Source organism: Pinus tabuliformis, chromosome J, assembly GCF_031772625.1.
Source record: "Pinus tabuliformis cultivar Carrire ecotype Pingquan chromosome J, CPIR1, whole genome shotgun sequence".
In the NCBI taxonomy this organism is placed as follows: Eukaryota; Viridiplantae; Streptophyta; class Pinopsida; order Pinales; family Pinaceae; genus Pinus; species Pinus tabuliformis.
This window is the reverse complement of record NC_142295.1, coordinates 902,024,620-902,052,610: the sequence shown is the minus strand read 5'-3', so window position 1 is coordinate 902,052,610 and position 27,991 is coordinate 902,024,620. Positions and strand designations below refer to the sequence as shown.

At 35.2% G+C, this 27,991-nt stretch overlaps 1 protein-coding gene across 1 annotated transcript in view; it reads left to right on the top strand.

Moving 5' to 3' along the window:
• Positions 1-27,608, top strand: part of LOC149229618 (monofunctional isopimaradiene synthase, chloroplastic-like) — a 52,175-nt gene extending 24,567 nt beyond the window's left edge. The window contains exons 3-9 of the mRNA XM_089381082.1: positions 25,544-25,618; positions 25,727-25,818; positions 25,954-26,036; positions 26,245-26,535; positions 26,639-26,777; positions 26,871-27,119; positions 27,208-27,608. Of these exons, the coding sequence (XP_089237208.1) occupies positions 25,544-25,618; positions 25,727-25,818; positions 25,954-26,036; positions 26,245-26,535; positions 26,639-26,777; positions 26,871-27,119; positions 27,208-27,468 (1,190 nt within the window). The 3' untranslated portion in view covers positions 27,469-27,608. The remainder of the gene's footprint in view (positions 1-25,543; positions 25,619-25,726; positions 25,819-25,953; positions 26,037-26,244; positions 26,536-26,638; positions 26,778-26,870; positions 27,120-27,207) is intronic.
• The last annotated feature ends 383 nt before the right edge of the window (positions 27,609-27,991 follow it).

The window sequence follows — 27,991 nt, the reverse complement described above, 5'->3', positions numbered from 1 at the left end:
TTTGGAAATGTATCAGACATGTTCATTGCAATGTTTGCAATTCACCATTGCAAGACCAACGTAGTCAAGTATTCTTTGTTTGGATCTGTTCTGTCTAGCTTCTTATACTTGGCATAACTCTAAATAAAAAAGGTTTGACAATACAACTGATGTTTTTTAATTTTAATAAAATGCATTTCCAAAAATCATCTCGACTTCCTTGATACTCACCATGGGTGGTGTATTGCTATATAATGTGCACATTGTTTCTGGAATCAATTTGTCTTTTTATGATAGATGTCTCATGCTACCCTTATGTTTCAATGGTCTATGCCATAAAGTGAAGAATTTTTATCTACGTTACACCTATCTAAAGTTAATAACTTCGTCTTGATGGTAGTAACATATGGTGCATAACAACACCATGGAATATGGTAAACGTCCTGGACTTGATAATGTCACACACAATACCCTTCTTGATGGGCTTTATAAAGATGGTTGAGTACAATTCAAGATGTATATAAGTTTTGGAATGGCATTTGCCATAAACTGAAGAAGTTGCATCTACATTACAATTATCTAAAGTTAACAACTTTGTCATGATGGTAACTTATGGTTCATAAGAACACCATAGAATATGGGAAAACCTGTGGATACTATCACACACAATACCCTTCTTAATGGCTTTTGTAAAGATGGTAGCGTAGATTTTAAGATGCATATAAGTATTGGAAAGGCAGGGTTTTTATCTTGTCTTTAATGTTATGACTCCCTATTTGAAATTCCTATTTCTATTGTATATTTTGAAATATTTTATAAATATGAATACTTAAAAAATATAATGAATAAAAGAAAGTTATTATAGTTTATACCCATAAATGACCGACCAACAACTTCTAAATAAGATACCCATGGTGTGAGTGCAAATGAAGTTGTAATACCATCACCCAGGGTCTTTGCGATGCAAAGTTTGGACAAAGGTCAAAAGTGTAATATAATCATACAGGCTCTTTGTAATGTAAACAAGTTTGGATGGAGGACATGAGCAATTATATTGCAAGTATTAAAGTTTTTGAAACATGGGAGATGGACTATTGTATTGCCAATATGAAAAGTTTTTTAATAATGTGAAATGGAGTTCATATCACATGCCTTTAAATTTTAAAGTTCCCCAAGCAATGACCAAATTCTTATAACATGTGATTGTTTTAATGTATTGCAAAGGTTTAAATCTGTATATAATGCGCAAAGGTTTAAATCTCCTTGTAAAATATGTGATGTGAATTCCTAGTAGGATAGTAGGATAGAAAGTGTTAAAAAACACAAAAATTATGAGGTGGTAGAATAAAATAAGAATCACATAGAGACGTTCCCAATTAGTGCTTCAAAAACCCCAACCCCATATAAAACCCTAACCCTAAAGATTTGAAATTGACATAATTGAGTCGAATTTTAAAAATTAGGCAAGGTTAACCATGTAAATTAGGCAAGGTTAGCTTTTTTCCTACTTGAACACATTACTCTCAAGTCAAATTAAGCAATATTTAATAAATTACTTGTTCAACCTTAAAATCAGAGCCATAACTCACCACATATAACCCTAAAATCATAGCCATGCACTACTAAATAAAGGGGGGTTTTAAGACAATATTTGAGACAATTTTTGGCTAAATTGTCTTAAATTGAGACAAAAAAAAAAACTTGTGTATTGTCTTAAATATTGTCTTTAAGCGGGTGTCTAAAAAATTATTGTCTTAAGGATTATTGTCTTAAAAAATTGTCTCGATAAAGACAATATATAACACAAAGATTATTGTCTCTTAGGAGACAATTTCATTTTTGTCTCTCTTGAGACAATTTCATTTTTGTCTCTCTAGAGACAATATGGCTTTAATACTAGATATTGTCTCTCTAAAGACACTAAAATTTTCATTTAAATATCTATTTTGTCTCTCTAGAGACAATATAAAACAATGAATCTAGAAATATCTCACTATTGAAATAATTCAATATAAAAAACATTTAATTAAAAATAAACTACAAAAATAGTTGATTAATTCATGTTAGCGCATAGTGGAATCGTACCACCAACCTCCTGCTTGTAAGGAAGGCACTCTTCCATTGAGATAGCACACTTTAAAGAATTAAATGAAGAGTTATGAAAAATTTTTATTATCATTCTACCCGAACAATGGAAATGTCGACAAAGATGGGCCAAATCTTTATATGTCAAGGAGCATTGCTACTTGATACTCACCGACCAGGTCTCACCCAAAATGTCATCTCTTCAATATGTAGTCAGGAGGCTTGTAAGGTCCCTTAAAACAACAGAGATGCCAAAAATAAATGCTAGAGTTTCTTTTATTTGCAATAAAAAGAGGACATTTGCTACTCATCCAACAAGCCATCCCAAATGTCAGATCTTTTCAGTATCGGCAGTGAGCAGGCTTGTAAGGTCCCTCAACAGGCACATTGATATACTCGGCCTGATTAGGAGAAAGCTTTGTTAGCTTGGCACCCAACTTGGGCAAGTGCAGAGCAACCACCTTCTCATCTAGATGCTTAGGCAGAACATAGACCTTATTCTCATACTTCCCTGAATTCTTCTCGTTCTAGAGCTCTAACTGAGCAATGACCTACAGCAAAAAGTAGAGATTATGCACCATCAATGGAACATCCACCTATGTAGCAATAGATCATACACAACAATATAATCAAGGGATTGGTATGTCTGAGAAATCTAGTATGTACAAGCAATGGTTGTAGGGCATTAGAAATATTTCCCTAGTTTGTAAAGGAGAAAGACATGAAAAAACTTGGCTGGCTAGTTGCACAACCCAAGTTCATCAGACGTCCCTCTGAAAGAACAATGATGCCATTGTTGGTGTCATGGAACACCCACCTATCAGTCTGAGGCTTGATGGTAATCAATACCCAGCTATAAGTCTAAGGCTTGATGGTAATCTTCTTAACACCTGGGAAAGTTTCAAGGCCTTGCATATCAATCTTGTTGTCAAAGTGACGGATGCTACAAACAATGGCATTGCTCATTTTCCTCATGTGATCTACCATGATGATTCCCTTGTTGCCACTAGTTGTCACAAAGATATCAACAATGTTAACTACATCCTCAAGGGTGAGAATAGAATGGCCTTCTAGAAGCGCTTGCAGGGCATGTATAGGATCAATTTGTAACAATGACCCTAGCTCCACTGACTTTCAAGGGTACAACACAACCCTTGCCAACCTCTCCAAACCCACAAACAACAACAACCTTACCTTACCAACAATCAGGAAAATGGGGCTAGTAAAAAAAAAGTGGTTAAGGAATAGAAAATGGAACTAGTAAAAGAAAGAATAGAAAAAGAGACTAATTTTCACATAGAGGATAAGAGACTAATTTAATTGAAAAATAAAAAACATACAGTGTTGTGAGAGGAAGCACACATGTTTGCACACATGCTTTTTTAGGAAGAGAAAAAGAGATGCACATGTTCTTTTAGGAAGAGAATAAGAGACTAATTTTCAGGTAGAGAATAAGAGACTAATTTAATTGAAAAAAAATAAAAATTATTTGGTTGAAGTTAAATGCATGACTCCCTCTTTCTCTAGTGGAATGGCAGTAAGCAAGGAAGGATATCTAATTGACCTCCCTCTTTCTCTAGGGGAATGGCAGTAAGCAAGGAAGGAGATCTACATGTGCAACAATTCTCAGATCATTCCATATCTTCTTATTATGGAAGGAAATTGGAAGAATCTTTTCAACAAAAACCACCATAAAAAGGTGAAAAACTAAAAAGTGAAAGATTAAAAATTAAAAACGGGAAAAATGAAAAATTAAAGAAAAATGAAAAGAGAAAATATTTGGTTAAAGTTAAATCCCAACCATAAAAAGGTATTTGGTTAATTTTACATTTTTTTAGATATAATTTAATCTCATTTTTTTTTTATAATTTAATCATATATATATATATATATATATATATATATATATATATGTGTGCTTAAAAATAAACACATGAAGAAGCACACATGCTCCAAGGAAGTGCTCTGAGGAAAAGCATAAGAAACTAATATTATTTAATTGAAAAAGCACAAAAAAAACCAAATAGAATATTTGGCTAAAGTTAAATCCCAACCATGAAAAAAAGTGGTTAAGGTTAAATCCCCAACAATAAAAAAAAGAGAGTGGATAAGGTTAAATCCCAACCATAAAAGGTGAAAAATGACATAATATCAGTAGAAATTCATGACTGTTAAATGTCTTGCAGGGTGGTTTAATGGATTTGGTTGAGTCTACGAAGAGTATTAGGGATCAAACGGTATGGATATTATGTGATGATTTTATGGTTAGTTCCCTGCTAGGTCTAGGTCTTCTGTGCATTTCACATATATGCGGAGTAGATGACTGCAACTTAGCGGTGAAAATTTGGAAAACCACCTCTGAAAAATTACTCAACCAGGCAAAATCAACAAAATTCTCTAAACCCCAAAATCAACTAAATGTCTCTAAGTTTTGGTGTTTGAAATTGATTGAATAGTCTCAAAATCAACCAAATGCTTTTGGAAATGCTTTAAACCCTGAAATCAACAAAATGCTTGTTTTGGATTTGCAAGTAGTCCCACCCATGTTGTAAACCCCATATTATGTCAATAGAGAGGAAATGACTTTCTAGATATGGCCAACTCGCAGATTATGTCAACAGAGAGGAAGGGGCTTTCTAGATATAGCCAACTTACAAACCCATAGATTATGTCAACAGACAGGAAGGGGGTTTCTGGATATGTCCAACCCACATATTATGTCAACATAAAGGAAGGGTGTTTCTAGATATAGCCAACTTACAAACCCACAAATTATGTCAACATACACGAAGGGGGTTTCTAGATATAGCGAACTTATAAAGCCATGGGTGAAATCAATGAAATATGAAACATGTAATGGGATTATATGACCACATGCCATGCTGGTATATTACAGTCCTACAGTTTTGAAATAACAATTACATTATTTTTTTTTCTTTTTTTTGGTAAATACAATTTTAGAACATTAAAGATGTTGATGCAGGGAGTTTAAATTTTTCTATAAAGCATAACACACCATAACTATTCACAAAATGGTTGATTAATAAATGCCATGCTGGTATATGACAGTGCTACAATTTTGAAATGACAATTACATTACTTTTTTCTTTTTGGTGTAAATACAATTTCACAACTTTGAAGATGCATATGTAGATAATTTAAATTTTTCTATAGAGCATAACACGCCATAACTATTCACAGCATAAGTATTGATAGAATGGTTGATTTAAACTACTTTTACATGGTTTGCAAAATTAAGCTTCTCCTATAGAGATTTTCTAAAAACGTGTTAATTTATACTACTTTTACATGGTTTGCGATATGGTTTGCAAAATTAATCTTCTCCTATAAAGCTTTTCTAAAAACTTGTCAAAATAAAAGCGTGTTAATTTATACTACTTTCTACATCGTTTGCAATATGGTTTGCAAAATTAATCTTCTCCTATAGAGCTTTTCTAAAAACGTGTTATTTTGACAAGGTAGCTCCACTGCAAACATTAAAATTATAAAAAGATTATGACTAAAATTATGAAAAAATTATGACGAAAATTCATTGGCTTCATTTCTAAAACAAGTTGTACTAAACTTGAATATTTAACATCTAAATGTAATAAGTTGTACTAAACTTGAATATTTAACATCTAAATGTAAAAATAATTAAACAGGCACACATACCGTATCTTTCTTTCCAATTCTACCCATTCCATATAGAAGGCTCTTGAATATTTAAGATCTAAATGTAAAAATAATTAAACAGGCACACATACCATATCTTTCTTTCCAATTCTACCCATTCCATATAGAAGGCTCTTCACTACATCAATATAAGTAGCATTATAATCCTTGCATTCGCAATGAAACAATATTGCAACCCTTTTATTGTGTTGATAATTATTGTTCTAGCATTGAATGGTAACAAGAGCACATAAACAGGAATACAGACTGGAAAAGTATATACTCGAAAAGTCTCTATAATCATACATTTCTTGCAGAACAAATTGAATAGAATTTAGACGAAGTAGCTGTGAAAATGGCATAGGAATTTCATATTAATTAACAAATTTGAATTTGTATAGCGATACAGGGAAGCTGAGTTAGTTCCCTGGGCCAACTAATGAATTCCCTCAACGAATTTATAGGCATAAAAACAAACACATAATCACATTGCCAAAGCTTATATGCATGTTAAGAACACATATTTGCCTTAAGGTAATATATTTGAGAGAGTCACTTCTAACCAAAAAACACAGGTTCTGCTTGTTGTCAGAGCTGGATGCCATGTTCCAAGAAAAAAAAAACAAAGAGAATACACCGGAAATGGTACTTGGAAATTATTTTTGATACATAGAGATGTTCTACCGTTTTCAGAGATGGATGCCATGTTCTAAGAAAAAGTAAAAAGGAGAATTGAATACATCGAAAATGGTACTTGTAAATTATTTTTAATACATACCTTCTCAAACAGGAAAACAATAAAGCCTCTTGGTAATGAAACTGCAACAAAATAATTAATTGCTGCTAATAGAGATGATGAAAAGAAAAATACTTGGAAATTATTTTTGATACATACATATGTTCTGCCGTTGTCAGAGATGGATGCCATGTTCTAAGGAAAAGAAAAAAAGAAAATAGAATACACCGGAAATGGTACTTGTAAAATATTTTTAATACATACCTTCTCAGACAGGAAATTAATAAAGCCTCTTGGTAATGAAACCACAAGAAAATAATTAAATTCTACTAATAGAGATGATCAAACGAAAAATATATTTAGAGCAAAAGAAACTCATGTTGATGTTGTTAACATGAAGAATACTTCAGAAAATATATATTTGTTGAATAGTTTCTAACTTCCAATAACTAAAATTTTATCTCTTTTAGAATGTGACATCATTTAATCATATCTAGAAAAAATGTACAATTCTCAGTTTCCTGAATTTTTTACCAAATTTCCAATATATATATATATATATATATATATATATATATATATATATATATATATATATATATATATATTCTAAAATTACCCTGATTCCTAAATTCAGGACAGGGCTGCCACACCCACAAGTCATGTAACCTTGCACAGAAATTAACTTTTCTTGATGGGATTAAGAAAAAATGGAAATGACAAGCTGAAGTCAGCTAATTTTTTTAGCTCAACTCGCTAAAGAAGCCTTGAACTGCTACCCTTGTACATGTTAAATTCTTTTGTCCATCATAGTTAAGAGTTACGTTAATTTACCTGAAGTTTAAATACCTGACGAATAGTCTCGAGTTCATCCTGTAAAGACAAAGTCTAGCCATAGATAACCCAGGAATTTCATGGGTAGTTTCTTTAATAAAAAGAGCAGTCAAGAGAACTAAAATAAAACACTAGAAACATAACCGTTGACATAGAAGAAAGGAATTTTCATTTCATTAGTATTAGAGTATCATCATCAAAACCTATAGAAATCAACACAAATCATGTACTTCATTAAATCGTTGTTTGAATCCATCATTGTACAAGATACACCCCATAGGTTGAAAATTCCAATACAAAGAAGATAAGTTAAGCCATTATCACAATTGACAACTGAAATACTCAAATCTCAAGCCTTTAATAGTAAAATCAAGGAGGAGGGTTAAAACCACACTTAGCATCAGTAAACACAATGCTGGAAAAACAAATAGCTTCAAACCATAACTTACACATACCCTCTTGTAGCGAGATAAGTAATTTTTTTTTTGCTCATAAACTATACAAAACTTCCAAGGATTCAACTTGGAGAAGAAACCCTCAACTTGCATCAATACCTCCTCCTCGTGCTAATAAAGGTTTAACATTACCCTTGTGGAGTATAATTTTTTAATAGAACTGAAACTTGGAAACTAGAGCTAGCGCATTCAAAGGAACCTCGGCGAAATGGCTCCCATGAAGGGTTGAAATGCACAATGGGTTCCCTGCAGCACGAGAGAGAAATGGGTAATAAACAAAAATAGGGAATTAACAATGATGCAGGAAAGAAAACAAAAATCATGACAGTTACCTTGAAATAGGGAGAGAAACATTACAAGCCACACTATTGATTGATTGCTGAAAGGGGAAAATGGGTACCTTGAGTCTGAGGGTTTTCCATTGACAAAGACCTCCACAATGGCATTACCTTGCATATGTACACAAAATAAGTTAATAAAATATGTACAGTAATTAAACTAAGCCTAAAGGTTGTAATGCTAACTAATAATTCTGAGAACAAGGTTGTACCAAGGCATTTCTGGAGGGAGAGTGTGAATCTGGGCATTGCCTAGCATGTTGTGGACGTCAGAAGGTAACAGTGATACACTCTACCCATTAAACCAGTAGATAAAACTACAAACTAACCAGAGTTGTAGAGCAGGTTGGAGCAAGATGCGAATTTGTAGAATGATGTTTTGGTTCGCACAGCCGCCGAGGGTAATTACTCTCTACCGACCCACAAACCTCCTCAGAGTTACAAAGCTGGGTGGAGCAATATGTGAATTGGTAGAATGAGGGCTTGGTTCCCACAGTGGTTGAGGGTAATTATTCTCTACCAACCTACAAACCTCCTCAGCCAATGATGGAGACCCAAAACACCGCAGTGATACACTCTACCGAGCAAACCAACAAACAAAACCACAAACTAACCAGAGTTGCAAAGCGGGGTGGAGCAAGAGGCGAATTCATAGAATGAGGGTTTGGTTAGCATAGCCGTTGAGGGTAATTACTCCCTACCAACCCACAAACCTCCTCAGAGTTGCAGAGCGGGGTGGAGCAAGATGCGAATTGGCAGAATGAGGGTTTGGTTTGCACAACCACCGAGGGTGTTTACTCTCTACCGACCTACAAACCTCCTTAGCTGATGATGGAGACCCAAAACATTGCAGTCGTCGATTGAAGGGTAATACCAAGGTGATTGGATGCAATAGGTTTTTTTTTTATCCTTCGGAGGAGAGCAAGCCAGGTGGCCAGCACTCAAGGGAGCCTAGAACGTTCACGGAGCCTGGATTATAGAAACCCAAGGTTGGCTGGGTGAGGGTTAGATCATAAGCCAACAATATTATGAAATTCATCGTGATGTAAATAATATTTCGAACCATGACTTTAAAACAAAATATTATGTGATATTTGTATATTTGTGTTAAATGGTAAGTGATATATGTATATTTATGTGAAATGGTAAGTGACAACGCTATGGGTTATCGTAATACTTATAATATTAGTAAATTATTGTCAAAATAAAGTTCTTTTTATGGGGATATGTTACATGTGGCTCCCATCAAACCATGCCCAATTGCACACATCTTCATGTTCAACTCACTCAGGTGGTCAGTCACCACTCTTTTGATGCAACCTCCCTTTATTTGTTCAACTCCTAAACAAATGTGAGTTCTATTTTAATTTTAGAAATTTCTTTATTCTTGAGCTAACATTATTTTTTCCCTAAAATGTTGTTCCTTGACATCAACAGTGGCATCATTGTTCTTGCAGAGGGACGTCTAATGAACTTGGGTTGTGCAACTGGACACCCAAGTTTCATCATGTCTTTCTCCTTTACAAACCAAGTAAATATTTCTAATGCTCTACAACCATTGCTTGTACATACTAGATTTCTCAGGCATACCAATCCCTTGATTATATTGTTGTGTATGATGCATTACTATTTACGAGAAATCCCCATTCCATGTACCTAGCCTCATTACATTAGAACTCATGCAACATATGGTGGAGTGGGCCATGTCATAGCAGTGTCCAATTTCACCAATTAATGTCATAGCCATGCTCTCTGTGCCTTTTCATAAACATTCTGTTGTTTTTAATAGATGTTTTTAGGTGGGTGTGGTGGGGATGTTGAGATCTCATCTAGAGTTTTTGAAATGGAATCTTGCTTATATGTTGTGATTTGGAATTTGATTCTTGCCTCATTTCTTTGTCGCTTGTTGTTTTTTAATAGTTGTTTTTAGGTAGATGCGTGATTTTTGAGATCTGGTCAGGGTGCTTTGAAGTAGGACCTTGTCTAGGTGTTGTGGTTTGGATTTGAAATTTGTTCTCATTTCTTTTGAACTCACACTTTTTTGGTGGATTTATTGTTGTTTAGATCTTGTCAAGGTGTTTGATATGTGGAATCTTGATTAGCTGTTGTGTTTTTGGTTCTAGTAATGAGTTTTGTGGTTGTTTTAAAGCAGTTAGGATCTCATCATCAAACTGTTATACATAATTTATAGTATAATATGGTAAATTTTAGACCGCTATTTATCAGTTTTGACAGTATTATCTTACATATGTTTAGAGAATTAAGAAGTATATTAATCTTAATGCTAATCTTAATCATGTGATACCAACATCTTGATGTTGGATCTGATATGGCCTTGGGGGCATTTTGGTCTCATTCATGATATTATGAGTTGCACTGCTCTTGTTAGTTGCCTTGATTCTTCGGTGTCATTGAGATCACATCATGATGCTTTTCGTATAGTTAGCTTGCATTGCATTACATTTTAGGATTCACTAGTTTCCACTACGTTAAAAAAATCAATTTTCAGGGTGTTGAATCGATGTGAGTTCATGGTGGGTGTAGAAGCATCTTCATATTTAAAATCAAGGACCTTTACATATATTCAGTTATTGGGTTATGATGGTTTAATATTAGCTAAGGTTTTGAAAGTTGATTGGACTTGTATTGAAGTCTCGAATTATTGTGAATTATAGATCCAGGGCCAGATTTCTCAAATCTTTTTTTTTCAAAACTTTCTATTTGAGATGCAATTTGTGTTGATCCTGATTCTCTTTCTTCTTTTGTAGTTTGACAACTTGTATGGATGTAGGCACTCTCTCTGAGACGGTCTTATGATATCCACGGATGCCATGATTGCTGGTAAGGTTGTTGTTGTTTCTGGGTTTGGAGATGTTGGCAAGGGTTGTGATGTAGCCTTGAAAGTCATTGGAGCGATGGTCATTGTTACAGAGATTGATCCTATCTATGCCCTGAAAGCACCTATGGAAGGCCTTCCTGTTCTCACCCTTGAGGATGTAGTTAGCATTGCTGATATCTTTGTGACAACCATTGGCAACAAGGACATCATCATGGTAGATCACATGAGGAAAATTAAGAATGATGACATTGTTTGTAACATTGGTCACTTCAACAACGAGATTGATATTCAAGGCCTTGAAACTTTCCCTGGTGTTAAGAAGATTACCATCAAACCTCAAACTGATAGGTGGGTGTTCCCTGACACCAACAGTGGCATCATTGTTCTTGCAGAGGGACGTCTAATGAACTAGGGTTGTGCAACTGGCCACCCAAGTTTGGTCATGTCTTTCTCCTTTATAAACCAAGTAAATATTTCTAATTCCGCGCGACCATTTCTTGTACATACTAGATTTCTCAGGCATACCAATCCCTTGATTATATTGTTGTGTATGATCCATTGCTATTTGCCAGAAGTCCCCATTCCCTGTACCTAGCCCCGTTACATTAAATCTCATGCAACATATGGTGGAGTGGGTCATGCATGTCATAGAAATGTCCAATTTCGACAATCAATGTCATAGCCATGCTCTTTCTGCTTTTTCATAAACATTATGTTGTTTTTTAATAGATGTTTTCAGGTGGGCGTGGTGGGGATGTTGAGATCTCGTCTAGAGTTTTTGAAATGGGATCTTGTTTATATGTTGTGATTTGGATTTGGATTCTTGCCTCATTTATTTGTCTCTTGCTATTTTTTAATAGATGGTTTTCAGGTAGATGCGTGATTTTTGAGATTTGGTTAGGGTGCTTTGAAGTAGGATCTTGTCTAGGTGTTGTGGTTTGGATTTGAAATTTGTTCTCATTTCTTTTGAACTGGCACTTTTCTGGTGGGTTTGTTGTTGTTTAGATCTTGTTAGGGTCTTTGAGATGTGGAACATTGATTAGCTGTTGTTGTGGAATCAAATTTTATCCATTCAATTATTAAAAAATCAAAATTCCTCACTGCCCTATAAAACACACCGATGCCCTAATAATAATATCTATAATATCTAGTGTCCATATAACATGGGAGTGCCATGGCATATCCTAAAACAAGTCCATATAGCTTATGAAAAAAGCAAGATGGACTCCTTTCCCTTCATACAAGGATCATTATGTGTTTGCAAAGCTGCAAATAGATGTAACTAATTTTGAACACAATTAATATGACCACGTTCTCTGATTGTCTTAAGCGACAAATATAGATTGCAAATGTAGTATGTTCTCAATAGATGGCAGTATACTTTATCTTTAGAATATGGAGTTTCATGCCATCTATTTGGGTGAAATGAAAGGTTATGTTCATATTAAGATGTAGGCCATTCCCACTACCTGACAGAGAAACGTTGGAGTTGCCTATGTTACTAGAGAGAAAAAAAAAAAAAACTGAACGACAAATGGGAACCGAAATGAAATGGAAATATGGCTCAAGATTCTTGGGGATTGGAGAGGTGATATGGCCCAGAGTTTTTAAAATGGGATCTTGCTTATATGTTGTGATTTGGATTTGGATTCTTGCCTCATTTATTTGTTGCTTGTTGTTTTTTAATAGATGTTTTTAGGTAGATGCATGATTTTTGAGATTTGGTCCGGGTGATTTGAACTAGGATCTTGTCTAGGTGTTGTGGTTTGGATTTGAAATTTGTTCTCATTTCTTTTGAACTCACACTTTTCTGGTGGGTTTATTGTTGTTTGGATCTTGTTAGTGTGTTTGAGATGTGGAATATTGATAGTTTTTGTTGTGGAATCAAATTTTATCCATTCAATTATTAAAAGATCAAAATTCCTCACCACCGTATAAAACACACCTATGGCTTAACAATAATATCTATAATATCCAGTGTCCATACAACATGGCAGTGCCATGAGATCTCCTAAAACAAGTCCATATAGCTTATGGTAAAAGCGAGATGGACTCCTTTCCCTTCATATGAGGATCATTCTGTGCTTGCAAAGCTGTAAATAGATGTAACCAATTTTGAACAAAAATAATATAACCACTTTCTCTGATGGTTGTCTTAAGTGACAAATATAGACTGCAAATGTAGTATGTTCTCAGCAGACCGTAGTATACTTTATCTTCAGAATATGGAGTTTCATGCCATCTATTTGGGTAAAATGAAAGGTTATGTTCATATTAATAAGTAGGTCGTTCCCACTACTTGACAGAGAAATGATGGAGTTGCCTATGTTACTAGAGATAAAAAAAAGTGAATGACAAATGGGAACCAAAACGAATTGGAAATATGGCTCAAGAGTCTTGGGGATTAGAGAGGTGATATGGCCCAAAAATTTAGGATGAACAATTCTACGATACTATAAAGAATGAGACAATTTCAGGAAGTAACAAATAGTAATAAGAACCACATTCATAATCTTAGCAGAGGACAATCAATCGAATTCTCAGTTTCAATCCCTCTAATGATTGACGTGGTAGCACTATTCACAATATAGAAACTACTATAACCATTAAACAATTAGGATTGTAGTACAATTAACCATATAGAGACACTCTAATTGTGTTGAAGCCATAATGCCAAAGTCTGCACAATTATATTGAAAAAAAGGTTTTGACCTGAGTTAATCTTCCTTCTAAAACCCTAACTAGCTGAGAAGGAGCAAAATTTAAGGAAATTACATTACAGACCCAAAATTATTAACCAAGTCTAATATATGCGTCAATGGAGACCAAAAACTGGAATAGCCTCTCATGCTCAAGTGGCCATTACGACCATTTACACTTTTAAGGAAACAAGACAAGCAAACCTTGACTCTTCATGTCACCATAAGTCTATGAAATACTTGGAAAACACAGAGTAATATAATCTTGAGCATGACTGCTGGAAATTCGTCGACCATAAGAGAAATGAGAGGTGGAACACATGTGTAGACCCAAAAGCATTTAAAAAATGAGGGTTTTTACAGTAGGTAACACATCATAACCATTCGATCAATTTCATAGATAATACGAGCCATAACAGAGTCTTGGGTAACCCAGTGAGGGTTAACAATGAATACTTGATTTCGACCTCTTTTTACTGGAGCCATTGCCCACGTCAATTGGAACCAAGCCACTTTGTCTAGTTGCGTATCAATATTAGAATTCTAAGTAAAAAAAATGAAAGCTGGAAACTTAGCGCAGAAATAGTATTAGGTTCGTTAGCAAACCTTACATCGTCATTATGGAAACCAGTTGTAAAATTTTGCAGGGAAGGGTGCAGAGGTTACCTTGCCAAACCTATGGAACCTGCGAGGGAGAAGATGTTTGGAAACCCTACAGAAAACAATGTGAATGAACCTCGGCCAACATGGATCGGGCGGGTAGTTACCATGACCAAGCTCAAGAAAACCTTCACCGTCGGATGGGCATCTGCGTCCTGGACCGTTGATGAGATCCAACTCCCGAGATAAAGACAGGTGTAAGGATTATAAAAGGTCTCCATAATTTTCCAGTGCATGAATTCACTGTGGGGTAATGTCTCTAAGAATATGATAAAAAATAATTTTACTTCATTGAATCCAAAACCATCAAGGTAAGGTAAGTTAACTATGGTAATCATTTTATGGAAAGATAAACTGTTATTCATTTTCCTCTTCAAGGGCAACCTCCCAATGAACTAATGCTCAAATACAATCATTATACTTAACAAATCCAATAAGGAGGACTCAAATATTATTCATTTATAAAACCTAAATTTTAACCACTATTGGTGACTATGCTAATGAATAGGACATATTACATTTATCGGATGAAAACTACCTAGCATGAATTATTTAATAATAACTAACATAACATACTTTGTATACATTACATTAAATTACCACCATACTTATAATATTATTATCCATTATGGACCCTATTACATCACTAGGGGGGATCCCACCATTTGATCCCCTTTGAAACACATTGCTCTCAAATTTTATATCTATGATGTATCTCCATAAGCCAACTTCCTGTGTATGGGCATTGCCCCCAACCCTAAGACTGAATTAGTCCAAGAAGTGTGTCCATAAAGGGATCATCCATAAACCAAGGCCCCATGTACAGGTACTACACTCCACACTAAGAATGAAGTCATCCAAGCAATGCATCCAAAAATCCAACTATCAATTATAAATGTTTCCTTCAATGTTGACAATGAAGCCATCCAAGAAAGGATTACATAATCTTATATCCTAGGTACAATGTGCATGTTGGGTCTCGACTAATCACACATGAAATTGATGAATAGTCATGAGGATTTTGTTGAATATTATCACCATGGTCATATGGATCCAAACGTCTTTCCACCAAGATACTATGTCATCCATAACCAAAATATCATCCACATAGATACAAAAGGTTAGTTATTGATATAGAGTTATGTACTCTATGGTATGTACCATTATTATTACACTAGAATGTCACGAATAATCATCAGCGGACTTATTTTACCAATGTCCCTTAAGATTGTGGTAAAAACTTAGCCGGAAGAATTAAAGTGGAACTTCAAAGTTTAATTTGTTTTACCGTGACTAGGTTAGGTAGGAGGCGCCATCTGAGATCCTGATAGCAATATCAACAGATTTTACCGAACAAATATCTCTTTCACCAGGTTTCTCTATTGAGGCCCTAAATTTTGTCGAGGCCTACTCAGATTGCTTAGAAGAACATAATATGCCATCCTCAAAATCCTCCACCTCCTCAAGTTAAAAGATAATATTAGGGGAAGGAAAAATTACTTTGAATCCTAATACACCTATAGGATTTTTTCTACTTGTTTTTATCAAGAAATGTAATTCTATTAATGAAACAAGATGACTATGTAATAAAAAAATGTTAATGCTCAAAATAGTTTTGTGAAAAATTTCCATCACCTAAGGAGAAAATATAGATGAAGGAGATACTAAAGATGAGGCTCCCATAATAGGTACAACTTAACCTCCACCCATCAATATCCCATTCTAGTAGTTTGAGTTAATTTTATTGTCCCTCTTTAATGCATCCATCACTACAACACATGAACTCTTGAAGCCTAATATTTTCATATATTTAAAAGGCTTGGTTTATCCAATACCTCTACTCCAGTACTTCTCACATGGATAAGTTGTCAATATATTGTGTGTAAACTTAAGATAATTTGTGATCCCATTTTTAGTATCATGAATTAAATATTCCCATCCATTCTCTACTTTATTTTGTATAAACATGAGAAGGAGACATGAAAACTTGACTTACTAGTGACGTGACTTCTAAATAGTCCACAACATCATAAGATGATCCATAGAAACATCACTAAAATTCAACCCATATTAAATAGTTATCAATTTAATAATTCATTATATAGTTTAATATATGTTATTTTCTAAATAAACCATGGTTGATAATAATTTTGTTAACAATAACAAAAAATCTTATATAATAGAATATGTTTGTGTGTTTTTTCGTTAGCAAAAACAAAGTTGATCATATTTCTATTTGATTTGAAAAAAATACACATAGTAGATGCTTATAGCATTCACAAGGAATTGAGGTCATTATATTCTCGTTACAAATTTCTATCTCAATATTTAAAATTCGAGCAAAAAAATTAAGAAGTCCCGAACCCTTTATAAAATTGATTGTAAACATCTAGTATTTTAAATATTTATAACTACATTATACCATGATAAAAGTTTAATTACCTCCAATAAGGAAATGATGTACTCTATCATCACCTAGAATAGAGTACACTCGCAAAGGTCTATGTAGATATGAAATTCTATTCACTCAAGATTGATTATTGCAAAAAATATTTGGAGTTCTACTCTTCACCTAGCCATAGAACTTATTGCTCCAGGTATTTCAAAAACAAGTCACTCATGAGCCATCAATCCATTACTATGTTGTCTCTACTTAGCCTTGTCCTCAATTACACAAGCAAAAGTGATGACATCTTCTCCTTCTTCTCCCTCCTTATATAGAATACATTGATGGTAAGGAACCCAACCCCTATGGTCCACCTATCATTATATAATTATTCCTTTGTCTTAACATTTTCCATTCACATAAACCTACATTATATATTATTCTTCCTTTGTCTTCAATTTTCTAATAATCAATATAATAATTAATTAGTAAAATTTATACTTTTTACAAATTTCAAATTTATGAATGGAATGTCAAGAAAAGGTATCATGTAGATATTGAACATTGCATGTCTTAAATCAATATAGAATTTGCATACCTTTAAAAATTTCACCACTAAAAGCTGCACGAACGCTCATTTTGCACATACCAAACAAGATTTTATAAGGAGACCAAAATGCGAGATGAACACCACCAACGTAGAACTTTAATTTGAAAATCCCAAAAACACAACTTTCCCATTCAATAAGAAAAGGATAGATAGGAAATGTAGGTGAAAATGTTGAAAAACATAACCACTTGGTTCTTTCTCATATAACTTTTCTTGATGAATGAAAATAGTGTATTCCTTTGTAGAAAAGTATGAGCTCTGAAATGTTCCATTATAATTTCATATTCTTGGCGCTTGGTTTTCAAGGCAAAGTCCAACGTTCACTCTAAACTAACTATGATAATCAATAACCACTTGGTGAATGCTAGTAGTCAACCAGTAAACCAACCACACCAGAATTTGAATCTGAATAGGTCAAAATGAAAATTAAGCATGTTAACAAAAGAGTTCAATAAGAACTTGAATTTGGTTACTCTTTCCTACTAGGGAGATATTTCCATTAGAGGAAATCATAAAAAAGCAACAATACAACAAAGTATAAGTGATCTGAATGATGACGTTACTAAAGATGTAAGTGAAGGAATGGGAAATTTATGGTGATCATGGGAATGATAGATCTCGAAGACAACATGATGATGTTGTTGGAGAGGGACATATCATTGTGGAGGGATGGATTTAGTTTCTAAAAGGGTCTCAACTCAATCTACCTAGTTGGATGGGTTGTTTATCTCAGATACAGTCAGATTGGTTAAAATCAGCTTATCAGGTTGATGAGGGTAGGAGAGGGAGGCAAAATAGGGATGGGAAGTTTACTAGTCCTCCACAATGAAAATATATGCTTGCATGTAAAGGCAAAGGGAATGTTAGGGAGGTAATTTGATGCAAAGAAAGGGTGAATTATGCCTCCCTGAATGCACATCATGAGATCGTGTTTAAGATTTTCCATTCTGAAGCTGCGAGAAGACTAGAGTGTAAGCACAAGAGAGAAGCTAAACATATTGTGGGTTGAGAAGAGGGCCAAGAAGGCCCTTTCTGGTTCTTCCTCTTTTATATTGGAGACACAAGATTTAAGAGTGTTTATAAGGTAGCAGTAAAGATGAGATGGATTGTCAAGCATATGCTGGCAGGGGTGTTGTTGGATTGTCACAGTGGAAAAATGATCTAATGGATAAAATGAATGCCTGCTTCCAAAGAAAATTTCAATGTTGAGGAGAAACTTGGGAGGGGTAGCTGATGGTTCCCTAAGCTAGGTCAAGTGCTTGCAATGGATTAAAGATCAAATTTTGCTGCAAAGTCTCATGAGGAATATGATTATGCAATAAATGCACATGAAAAATTGGAAGTCAAAGTCTAGGACTCATTACAAAGAAGCGGTTCAAACAATCACCACTAAGTTTTGAATGGGATCTAAAATTTGACTTTCTCAAAATTGCGTGAAGTTGGAACCACTGTGAAACAACCCAAAACAATTAATGTTAATAAGTAAAATTTGACATTATCCTTATCTTTCCTCTTCAAAAAGGAAAGATAAGGAGAATGACAACTTTTACTTTAACTTTAAAAATTAAATATTACCATTAATCACTAGGGTTAGGTTTTGTAGGGCCTTAGGGTTAAGATATTTTTTTTTCCTTTTACGTATTTTTTATTAAAAAGTTAATATTTTGTGGCCATTAGCTATGTTGCACTACATTCTTAAAAATTGGTCGGTTTAGTAGAGAACTAGTCACTTTGGTGTTTTAAGGTCAGTTCAATACAAGACCAACCTTAGCCAATTTGAACCACCAAACTAGACAAGTACAACTCTAAAACCATTGGGACCAACCAATTCCACTAGTTCTAGGCTAGTTCCAATAAGAGTGTGCCCTTCTCATCTTCCTCTCAAGTCGTTTTGTTTGGTCCTTTCAGGAATGATGATTTGGAGAGTGCCATAAACTGTCGAACTGTTGTGAGAACCTAAGATCATAAGCAGTTAAGCCTTGACAAATAGAAATTCGCAAGGAACTAGTATAAACATCCCAAAACATATTTAGTGAGGATGTGCATGCAAGGAACTATTACAGACCTCCCAAGATACTTAGTGAGGACGTGCATGACGAAAAAGCATCAGAAAAAATTATCCACCCTCAAAAACCCTACCGAAAACATTGAAGTGTGGTGCAAAACAAATTGTTGGTAAGATATTAATGCTACCAGAAATCATTCCCCCTCCAATTTCACAAGAAGCTCCTACTCAAGCTACCTCCTCCACTATGGTTATAGTAAGTTCTTGCAACTGTGTGAGCTACAAGAAATTAAAACTTCTTTGGAATCTCCACCAATCTTAGGGAACTTAACTTCTCTACACAACCCATCTAGTTTTGGTTGATTGATTAGTTAACTGGATGATCATTGAGATTGATTGAAGTCCAACTGCTTAAATGACCTTCCGCTAGTTCCTCCAAAAGTTAGAACTAGTTTAACTGACAACAACCCGAGATAATTGATCTTTATTGCTACAAATTCAATTGCATATGCAGAACTGAACTCTAACTCCTCCAACTCAAATTTACTGAGTAAACTAGGTGACATAAGCCATTTCACACAAGTTAACATCACCCAAGTTGTCTATTAATGTGGAAATTCAATTTTTTTCAATTTAATCAAGGAAAAATCAAATTGAGAATCTCTTGTTGCATTTTTCAACACATAGTTCACTGGAATATATTACTTTCACTATGAACTTAGCATAGTTCACATGTTAAGTTCATAAGGTTTTGGGCTGATGTGGTTATATGTGTTGTGTATATTAAGAATAGGTGTCCATATCTTGCTATTAGAAACAAGACTCCCTATGAAATGTGGTATGGCCACATTCCTTCGGTGAGGCATCTCAGGGTTTTTTGTTCCTCTTGTTAAGCCTTCATACCTAAGGAACAGATTAAAAAACTCAGTGCAAGGAGTCACAAATGTATCTTCTTTGGGTACTCATACCACCAAAGAATACCATCTCTATGATGAAGTGAATAAGAAGTTTATAATATATAGAGATGTGATCTTTATTGAGTCTTCCAAGATTGATAATGTTGTTGAGTGGTAGCTTAATCGTTTGGATATATTCAAACATGCAAAGTAGTTTGATAATGAGATTCCACATCTCCTTCTCTTAGCTATATAATTTCTATGAAGAGCCTTGAAGAAATCAGGTTGAAGGAAATTCCTTCCCCTGCTTTGTCAGGAAAGAGCTAAGAGACTACTGGCAACAGAAAGTCAAATGTGACAAACAGTGAGGGTACATGCAGGATACAAAGCAAGGATTAATGAAAAGGAGTGTATTGACTATATACATATCATCAAACATCTTTCATCCCACTTAGGATGCCTTGCATCGTGCCTGGTTATTCATAAGATCATGTTGGTCACAACCTCCGTAGATTAAATAAACAAGTGGTAATACTCTTCATCTTCTAAGTTATGCAATAAACAAGTGAAAGGGAGAAAGACACGTAGAGGAAATACATGGAATGACTTTCAGTTCTTTTAACCATGCATGTCATTAAAGACAGAATGATACGACAACGATAAGCAAACTTTTAAGCTATAGTAAGAGGTGTATTTCAAAAGATGTTCTTTGTTTTCCATACCTATACTCCAAAGAGTTGTGTATCAGATGGAGTCTTCATGCAGTCTCGATATTCTATCATACCTTGGGTTCCTTGGTCTGCTTATTTTTCTCCTCAGCTCCTTGAGAGTCATCTATCATGTCATCTTTCTTCATGGCCCCTGAGAGACATAATTGTGTAGTTTCAACGGGGAGTGACTGTTGTGGGATGAGGCCCTGGGAGGACACATTTACACAGTTTTAGGATGAAAGGCACTGTTATGGGATGAGGCCCTAGGAGGACACATCTACGCAATTTCAGGATGCAAGGCAGACTGGGTAGTCAAGGGACAAAACTGCACAGTTTCTGGAGACAATGGGTTTCAGCTGAGGGAAGGACATTGGAGGAAACCACTGCACATTTTTGAATGCTAAGGGAGGTTGGGATTTCTGCGCATTGCACAGTTCCAATAGGCAAGGGAAAATCTTGAGGGTTACATATGTGAAGTGCGCAGTTTAGGAAAGTTGGATGAGGCTAGGTTGCTAAGGAAACTCTGAAATTTGGCTAAGTGTGGGATCAGTGGAACTGATGTGAACAGTGATAAAACTTGACTATGATCACACACTTGAAAACTTAGCAATACAACATAGACCATCCATAACATATAACACATACTTCGCTTAATGCAATAACCTTTGTGGTAGCTTACGGCAAGTGCGGCTTCGATGATAGACTTTGGGAGGATAAAGGCGACATTTATGTAAGAGTGTGTGAAATGAGTGTGAAACATGTCTATGTGGTGAGGACAACCCATTCTCATAAAGATTTCCCATTGAATCAAAACAGACCTCCCTTTTCATGACAATGGATAACCCCTATGCCCAAAGATGACACATTCTATGTAAAAATAAAAGCATGAACGACTCTTCAGATTGAAAAGGGGAGCTTGAGATCATCAACTTACTAATAAGTGACTAAGGAACGATCGCTCACAATATCCATAGTAGGCTCTGAAATTTAAGTGCAAGCAAAAATTTTGGAGGGTGTTACAGCCACTACAACAGAGCCTTCACCTTCTTGCTAGATTCTTTTTCAACCAGTGTCTTGAATTCTATGAACTTGGAGAATGTCTCATCTTTCTTCCACATGAAGAAGATCCAACACTTCGGTGAATAGTCATCAATAAGACTGACAAAATATTTGTGTTTGACAGTGTAGGTTGTCCAGAAATGTCCATAAAGATCATAGTGGATCCTTTCTAGGACTGCATGTGCTTTGTTGTCCCGATCATGGAAATTTGTGGATTTTATGTACTTCCGCAATGTACATCCTTTCCATACATCCTACTACTGTAGTGCTCCTTTAGGGAGGCTAGTGGTTATTTGTTGTATAATATTCGAGGTACCATGGTGCAAATGACCAAGTATTTTGTGCCAAAGTTCATCGACATCGCGACCTGCACTTTCTCTGCTTTAGTGCTTAATGCAGCGCAGTCTTCCACATCTAGCTTATACAGGTTCTTCACATGAACCCTGATCTGCTTCACCTGTCCGGTGGCTATGTGTCTATGGAACACTTTTCATTTGTTGAATATCATCTTCACAACCATGGTAAACCAACCACTTTGTGAATGCTAGTAGAAGGACCCTTAATCCTTTACCTTTACCTTTTTTACTAGTGCCTTGTATTGAAAATTTGAAGACAAAAAATTTATTTTCTCTTAAAAATTTGTCTTAAAAGCCCCCTCCGTGTAGCAGTTCTGAATGCAACGATAGACAAGTTGTCTCTAATCATATCAGCAGATACGAAAGGGACAAAAGGGGAATTGATGTCTAAGAAATTTTGTCATTAAAAGTTGTCGCGTTCTTCTTAGTCGACTACCCCCACAAAACAAAGAGCCCAAAAACTCATTGTCTTTATATAAGATAATGTGAATGGTAAGTAAAATAACAAGCTCGGTATAGGCGCAATACATTAGTTTCCTGCAAGCTGGAAGACTTAGGGTGCACTCTCAGAGTCAATTTCGTAGTTGTTAGATAATATTGTCTTAAATTGATAAGTTTGTGTATTAATTGTTAATTGTGTTAAATAGGTTTCATATAAAGCGGCCATTGTCTTAAATATAAAGTTTTGTCTTAAAATATTTTTGTCTCAAACTGTTTTTTTCTTAAATATAAAGTTTTGTCTTAAAATAATTTTGTCTTAAATTGATTTTGTCTTAAATATAAAGTTTTGTCTTTAAATGTTTGTCTCAAACTACTTTTGTCTTAAATATAAAGTTTTGTCTCAAAATATTTTTGTCTTAAATTATTTTTGTCTTAAATATAAAGTATCGTTTTAAAATATTTTTTGTCTCAAACTGCTTTTGTCTTAAAATATTTTTGTCTTAAACTATTTTTGTCTTAAATATAAAGTTTTGTCTTAAAATATGTTTTTGTCTTAAAGTTTATATTTAAGACAATTCAATTGATATTAGATTTTAATGTAAAATAACTAAAATAAAAAGTGATTTTTGAGACAAAAGATTTCTTTTGTCTTAAAAAAAATGTCTTAAAAATGCCCTTGGTGTAGTAGTGATAATAGCCATAACAATAATTTACCCTCCACAAAACCGAAACCAAAATCAAAGCCATAACATCAATTTACCTCCACAAAACCAAAAAAAACAGAGCCATAACACTTGGCTACAATTTCTAGCAAGAATATGTTTAAAGAAAAAGAAATTGTGAGCCATGCCCACACACCGTTGCAACAATGATGAAGACTCGAACAACCGAACAAATCTTACTTATAACAAACACCTGTAACTAAAAGACAATGGTGTTACACTCTATGAAAACCCAAGAGAAATCATGTAAAAACAATTGCAGAATTTGAAGGGTTACCTTCATGAGGTACGACTCAAGCATGAAACCTCCATATCAACCATTCAAGCTAATGAAATTTGCAATAAGTCTGTGCAAGGACAAATTTACCATGATCTCGTGCACCATGGGCAACTTACAACAATCCGCCAAGGGATAAATGGCGTTCAACAACCACGTAAATGGCAAAGCCCCCACAATCTCATCAAAACAACCTCACACTAAGAGAATGACAACCATCAAAGGCCAAGAAATGAAGGCTTCTATCATCGGATTCGAGGCAGCATAACGCCCACACATCACGCATGAGCGACATAAGCACATCACGCATGAGCGACATAAGCAAGGGCATAATACCACCTGGATTTGAGCAAGAACAAACCCTAAACAACCTCGAAAATCACTGTGAGCAATGCCAAAAGGTTGGTGACACCTCACCTTCCATGTATGACACCTATTGTACGGTCCATGTGAACGAATGCATGCACTTTGATGACGTGGAAGGGAGGGCACACAACAACTGGTATCCCCTATGGCTCCTCACAATTTTTTAAGCCAAAAACACATGACTTTTCACATAGTGATGGTTCCATCTCACCTTGGCTTTGGCTTGCTTCTTGGTTCTCCTTGTTCTTTGTGTTTTCAAATGCTCTCAAGGAATTTTATGTAACTTGGAACTTTGATACCATGATAAAGATTACAAAGTTGAAAACATGAACCTAGAAATAGAGTGAACTAGCTCTAACTCTTTTCATCATTGAGTAACATCTAAATAAATTACATGACAGAGAAAGGAACAATAGCAATAAATCAATGGACTAAGACTCAACTACAACTCAACTAACTAGCAATAAATCAATCTAATAAGACTCAACTACAACTCAACTAACTGTGACGGCCCATAGACAAAAATGAGAATGAGAGATTAATGCTGTCAACAATGTAATTCAATTAAGGAAATTGAACTCAAACGGAGTGTGACACCCCATAGACAAAAATGAGAGCGGGGATTAATGCTCTCAACAATATTTTGAATTGAAAGTCAATTAACTCAAACTAGATATGGCATCTAGCCGACAAGAATGAGTTAGAGATTAATGCTCTCACCAATAGTTTGAATTGAAATAAATTTTTGACCTGTTTGTACGAATACATTGATCTATCGAACTTGTTACTTTGAATTGAAAGTCCATTAGGTTTTTACATTGTACATTAAAACCTTGCTGTCCAATACGTTTTGAAAATGAAATTATGAAAAAGACATTGAAAAAACCTTTGCCTTATTAAATTATTCAACAACTTCATCGATTAGTACTAATAGATCCATCATATGCCAACGAAAATTTATGGACAATAGACAAATTTCGGCATCTCTAGTGTTGTGGAGAGGAGATCTATTTTCAACGCGGCTACGAAACTTTGGTTTTGGTCACAGAAGTTCTCCTTGACCTTGGTTATTGATAGTGATCTCCTCCAATTTGACATGCCATATAATTAAGCTCCTTCTCTACCTCTGGTAATCCAGTGGCGCATTTGGCAAAATGGCAATGCTCTTGTCTTCATTGTCATCCCATATTCTCGTTACTGCGACACTGGGTGGACCTCATCATCTCACTCTTGACACCCATGTGAATACACAATGCATTCCAGGTCTCTTCGGCACGTTTAATAACAGAAGCCCTGCCAGAAATCACATAAGCATCAACCTACGATCGGGTACGCACAGAAGCATCTACCTAAGTCTCTTTATATATTTATCTCGTGTTTATTTGTATATTTATCTCGTATTATTGAATATGCAGGCTCAAGCAAGATCATTGCTTGTGTTGGCGAAGACTCAACTTCCCTTTCCAATCACTCCGATAAAAAGAATACTGGTACCCTTATTTTCACGCCCTGGGCCAAAAATAATTTAAATGTTCACAACATCCTGCCAAGTGATTAATTGCACTATTATTTTTTTCATTTTTATGGGATACCTTCAGATTCGCTTTCTGCTCAAACACTAGCGACACCACAATTCCCTCCGGCAGTTTGGAAGGATGATATTATTGATTCTATACTGTCATCGAAGAAGGTTAGCATTCTCAGCCGCTGTTCGTTAAATTTCTTGTTTGTCGTTAAATTTCTTCTTTGTACAATGTTATGGTTCACGTCGCAAGAGTGTCAGCCGAGATTTTCTAAAACATTATGGTTGATCTATTAATTTCAGGTGGCAGTAGCTGACGAGACATTAATATCTGATATTAAGAGTATATTCAGAGGTATGGGCGATGGGAAAACGAATCCCTCTGCGTATTGTCTTTTCTGCACTGCTAAATGAAGCGAAAAGCTTATGCTTGGATTTCATCAAACAAATCATTGAGAAGCGTGAGGCTAACCTCAAAATGTTCGTTAAACTCTGCTCTTCTATCCTTGATAAAATTGCCATTTCTCAATGTCATTGTCAATTGCCCTTACCGTCGTGGTGGTTTTTGGATCAGGATTCCTACTGATTTTCTCTATACGGTTCCAACAATATTCTTGTATTATCTGGAAGGCCTTCAAGAAATAGTAGAGTGGCACAAAATCATCAAACTTCAATGCAAGGATGGTTCATTCCTCTGCTCACCGGCATCGGCATCAAACTTCAATTCAATGTTTCATCAATCTCCTCTTCTATGTTTGAACCAGAGCTAGCTTCGGGCAGAGCCGCTTTTACCAAATCTACCGCCTGCGCTATCATTTTAGACGACCTATATGACGCTCATGGATCTATAGAAGACATCATGCTGTTCACAGAAGCAGTTAAAAGGTGGAGATTTAAATCTCTTTTGATCTAAAAATAGATGAAAGTTTCTGCAATTATTGTGGCTGCTAAACTATGTATTCATGCCTATTCTTCGTCTTTGTTATAGATGGGATCACTCTCTGTTAGACCGAATGCCAGAACACATTAAAATATGCTTCCTGGGTCTGTACAATCTGGTAAATGAAATAGCGGAAGAAGGCTGCAAGAGACAGGGGCATGACGTGCTAGGCTACATTCGGCACTTAGTACGTACTTATTATGTTACACAAATTCTTATTTTCTACAAAGATACAATTAAATACTGATTATGGATTTATGGGTCATATAATATATGGCAGTGGGAGATCCAGCTTGAAGCATACACGAAAGAAGCAGAATGGCCTGAAGCTGAATATGTGCCGTCCTTCGATGAATACATAGAGACCGCTAATGTGTCAATAGCACTGGCAACTGTCATTCTGATTGGTGTTCTTTTCACTGGAGAGGTTCTTACAGACCACATACTCTCCCAAGTTGGTTACCGATCCAAATTTGTATATCTCATGTGCTTGACAGGGCGTTTGGTAAACGATACCAAAAGTTACCAGGCAGGCTACTCAATCTCTTCTAATCCAATGTAGGGTCTCTGTCCCTAGGCGCTTGTAATTTATTTGAACGGTTGCTAATTATGTGCAGGCGGAGAGAGGTCGAGGAGAGGTGGCTTCTGCCATACAGTGTTACATGAAAGACCATCCCGAATTGTCAGAGGAAGAAGCTCTCGAACATATTTATAGTCTCATGGAAAACGCCCTCGCAGATTTGAAATGTGAATTCCTGAACACAAAAGACGTGCCGGACAATTGCAGGAGAATGGTTTTTGACAGTGCCAGATCAATGCAGCTGTTTTACGTGGAAGGGGACGGTTTAACACTTTCACAAAATACGGAAATTAATTAATTTATCCTGTTAGAACCAGTTGCGTGGGATAAATTATTCGAATCAAGGTGCGTGGTGTTCTGTTCACGGTGTAGTAACGCATGCGCTTGCTGATCAGCGGCTGTTATAACAAATTTCTGTTCTTTTTTTTCTCTTTCTCAAGCCGGCTAGCCAACGTGTTTTTGCTTTTCCCCCATTCGTTAAGGCAAATTAAATTTCATTTTATGTTAAAAACAAATTGTTTATCAATCATAGCCTAAGATCATAATGAGAATCGTTACGAGAATAATTAAGTGACCAATCATTTTTATGGTTGCCATCTAGAGTTGACCATTTATTTATCGTTACAGATTTTAAAACCAAAAATTAATATAGGAACCAGATTCATTTTACAATATCCCTACCAAAATCCCTATATTATGGATGTAGCAGTCTATTTGCCTTATGTTTAATGTTATGGGTAAATGGAAAATATAAAAAAGTTTATCAAAATCCATATATTATGGATGTAGCATTCTATTTGCTTTATGTTTAATGTTATAGG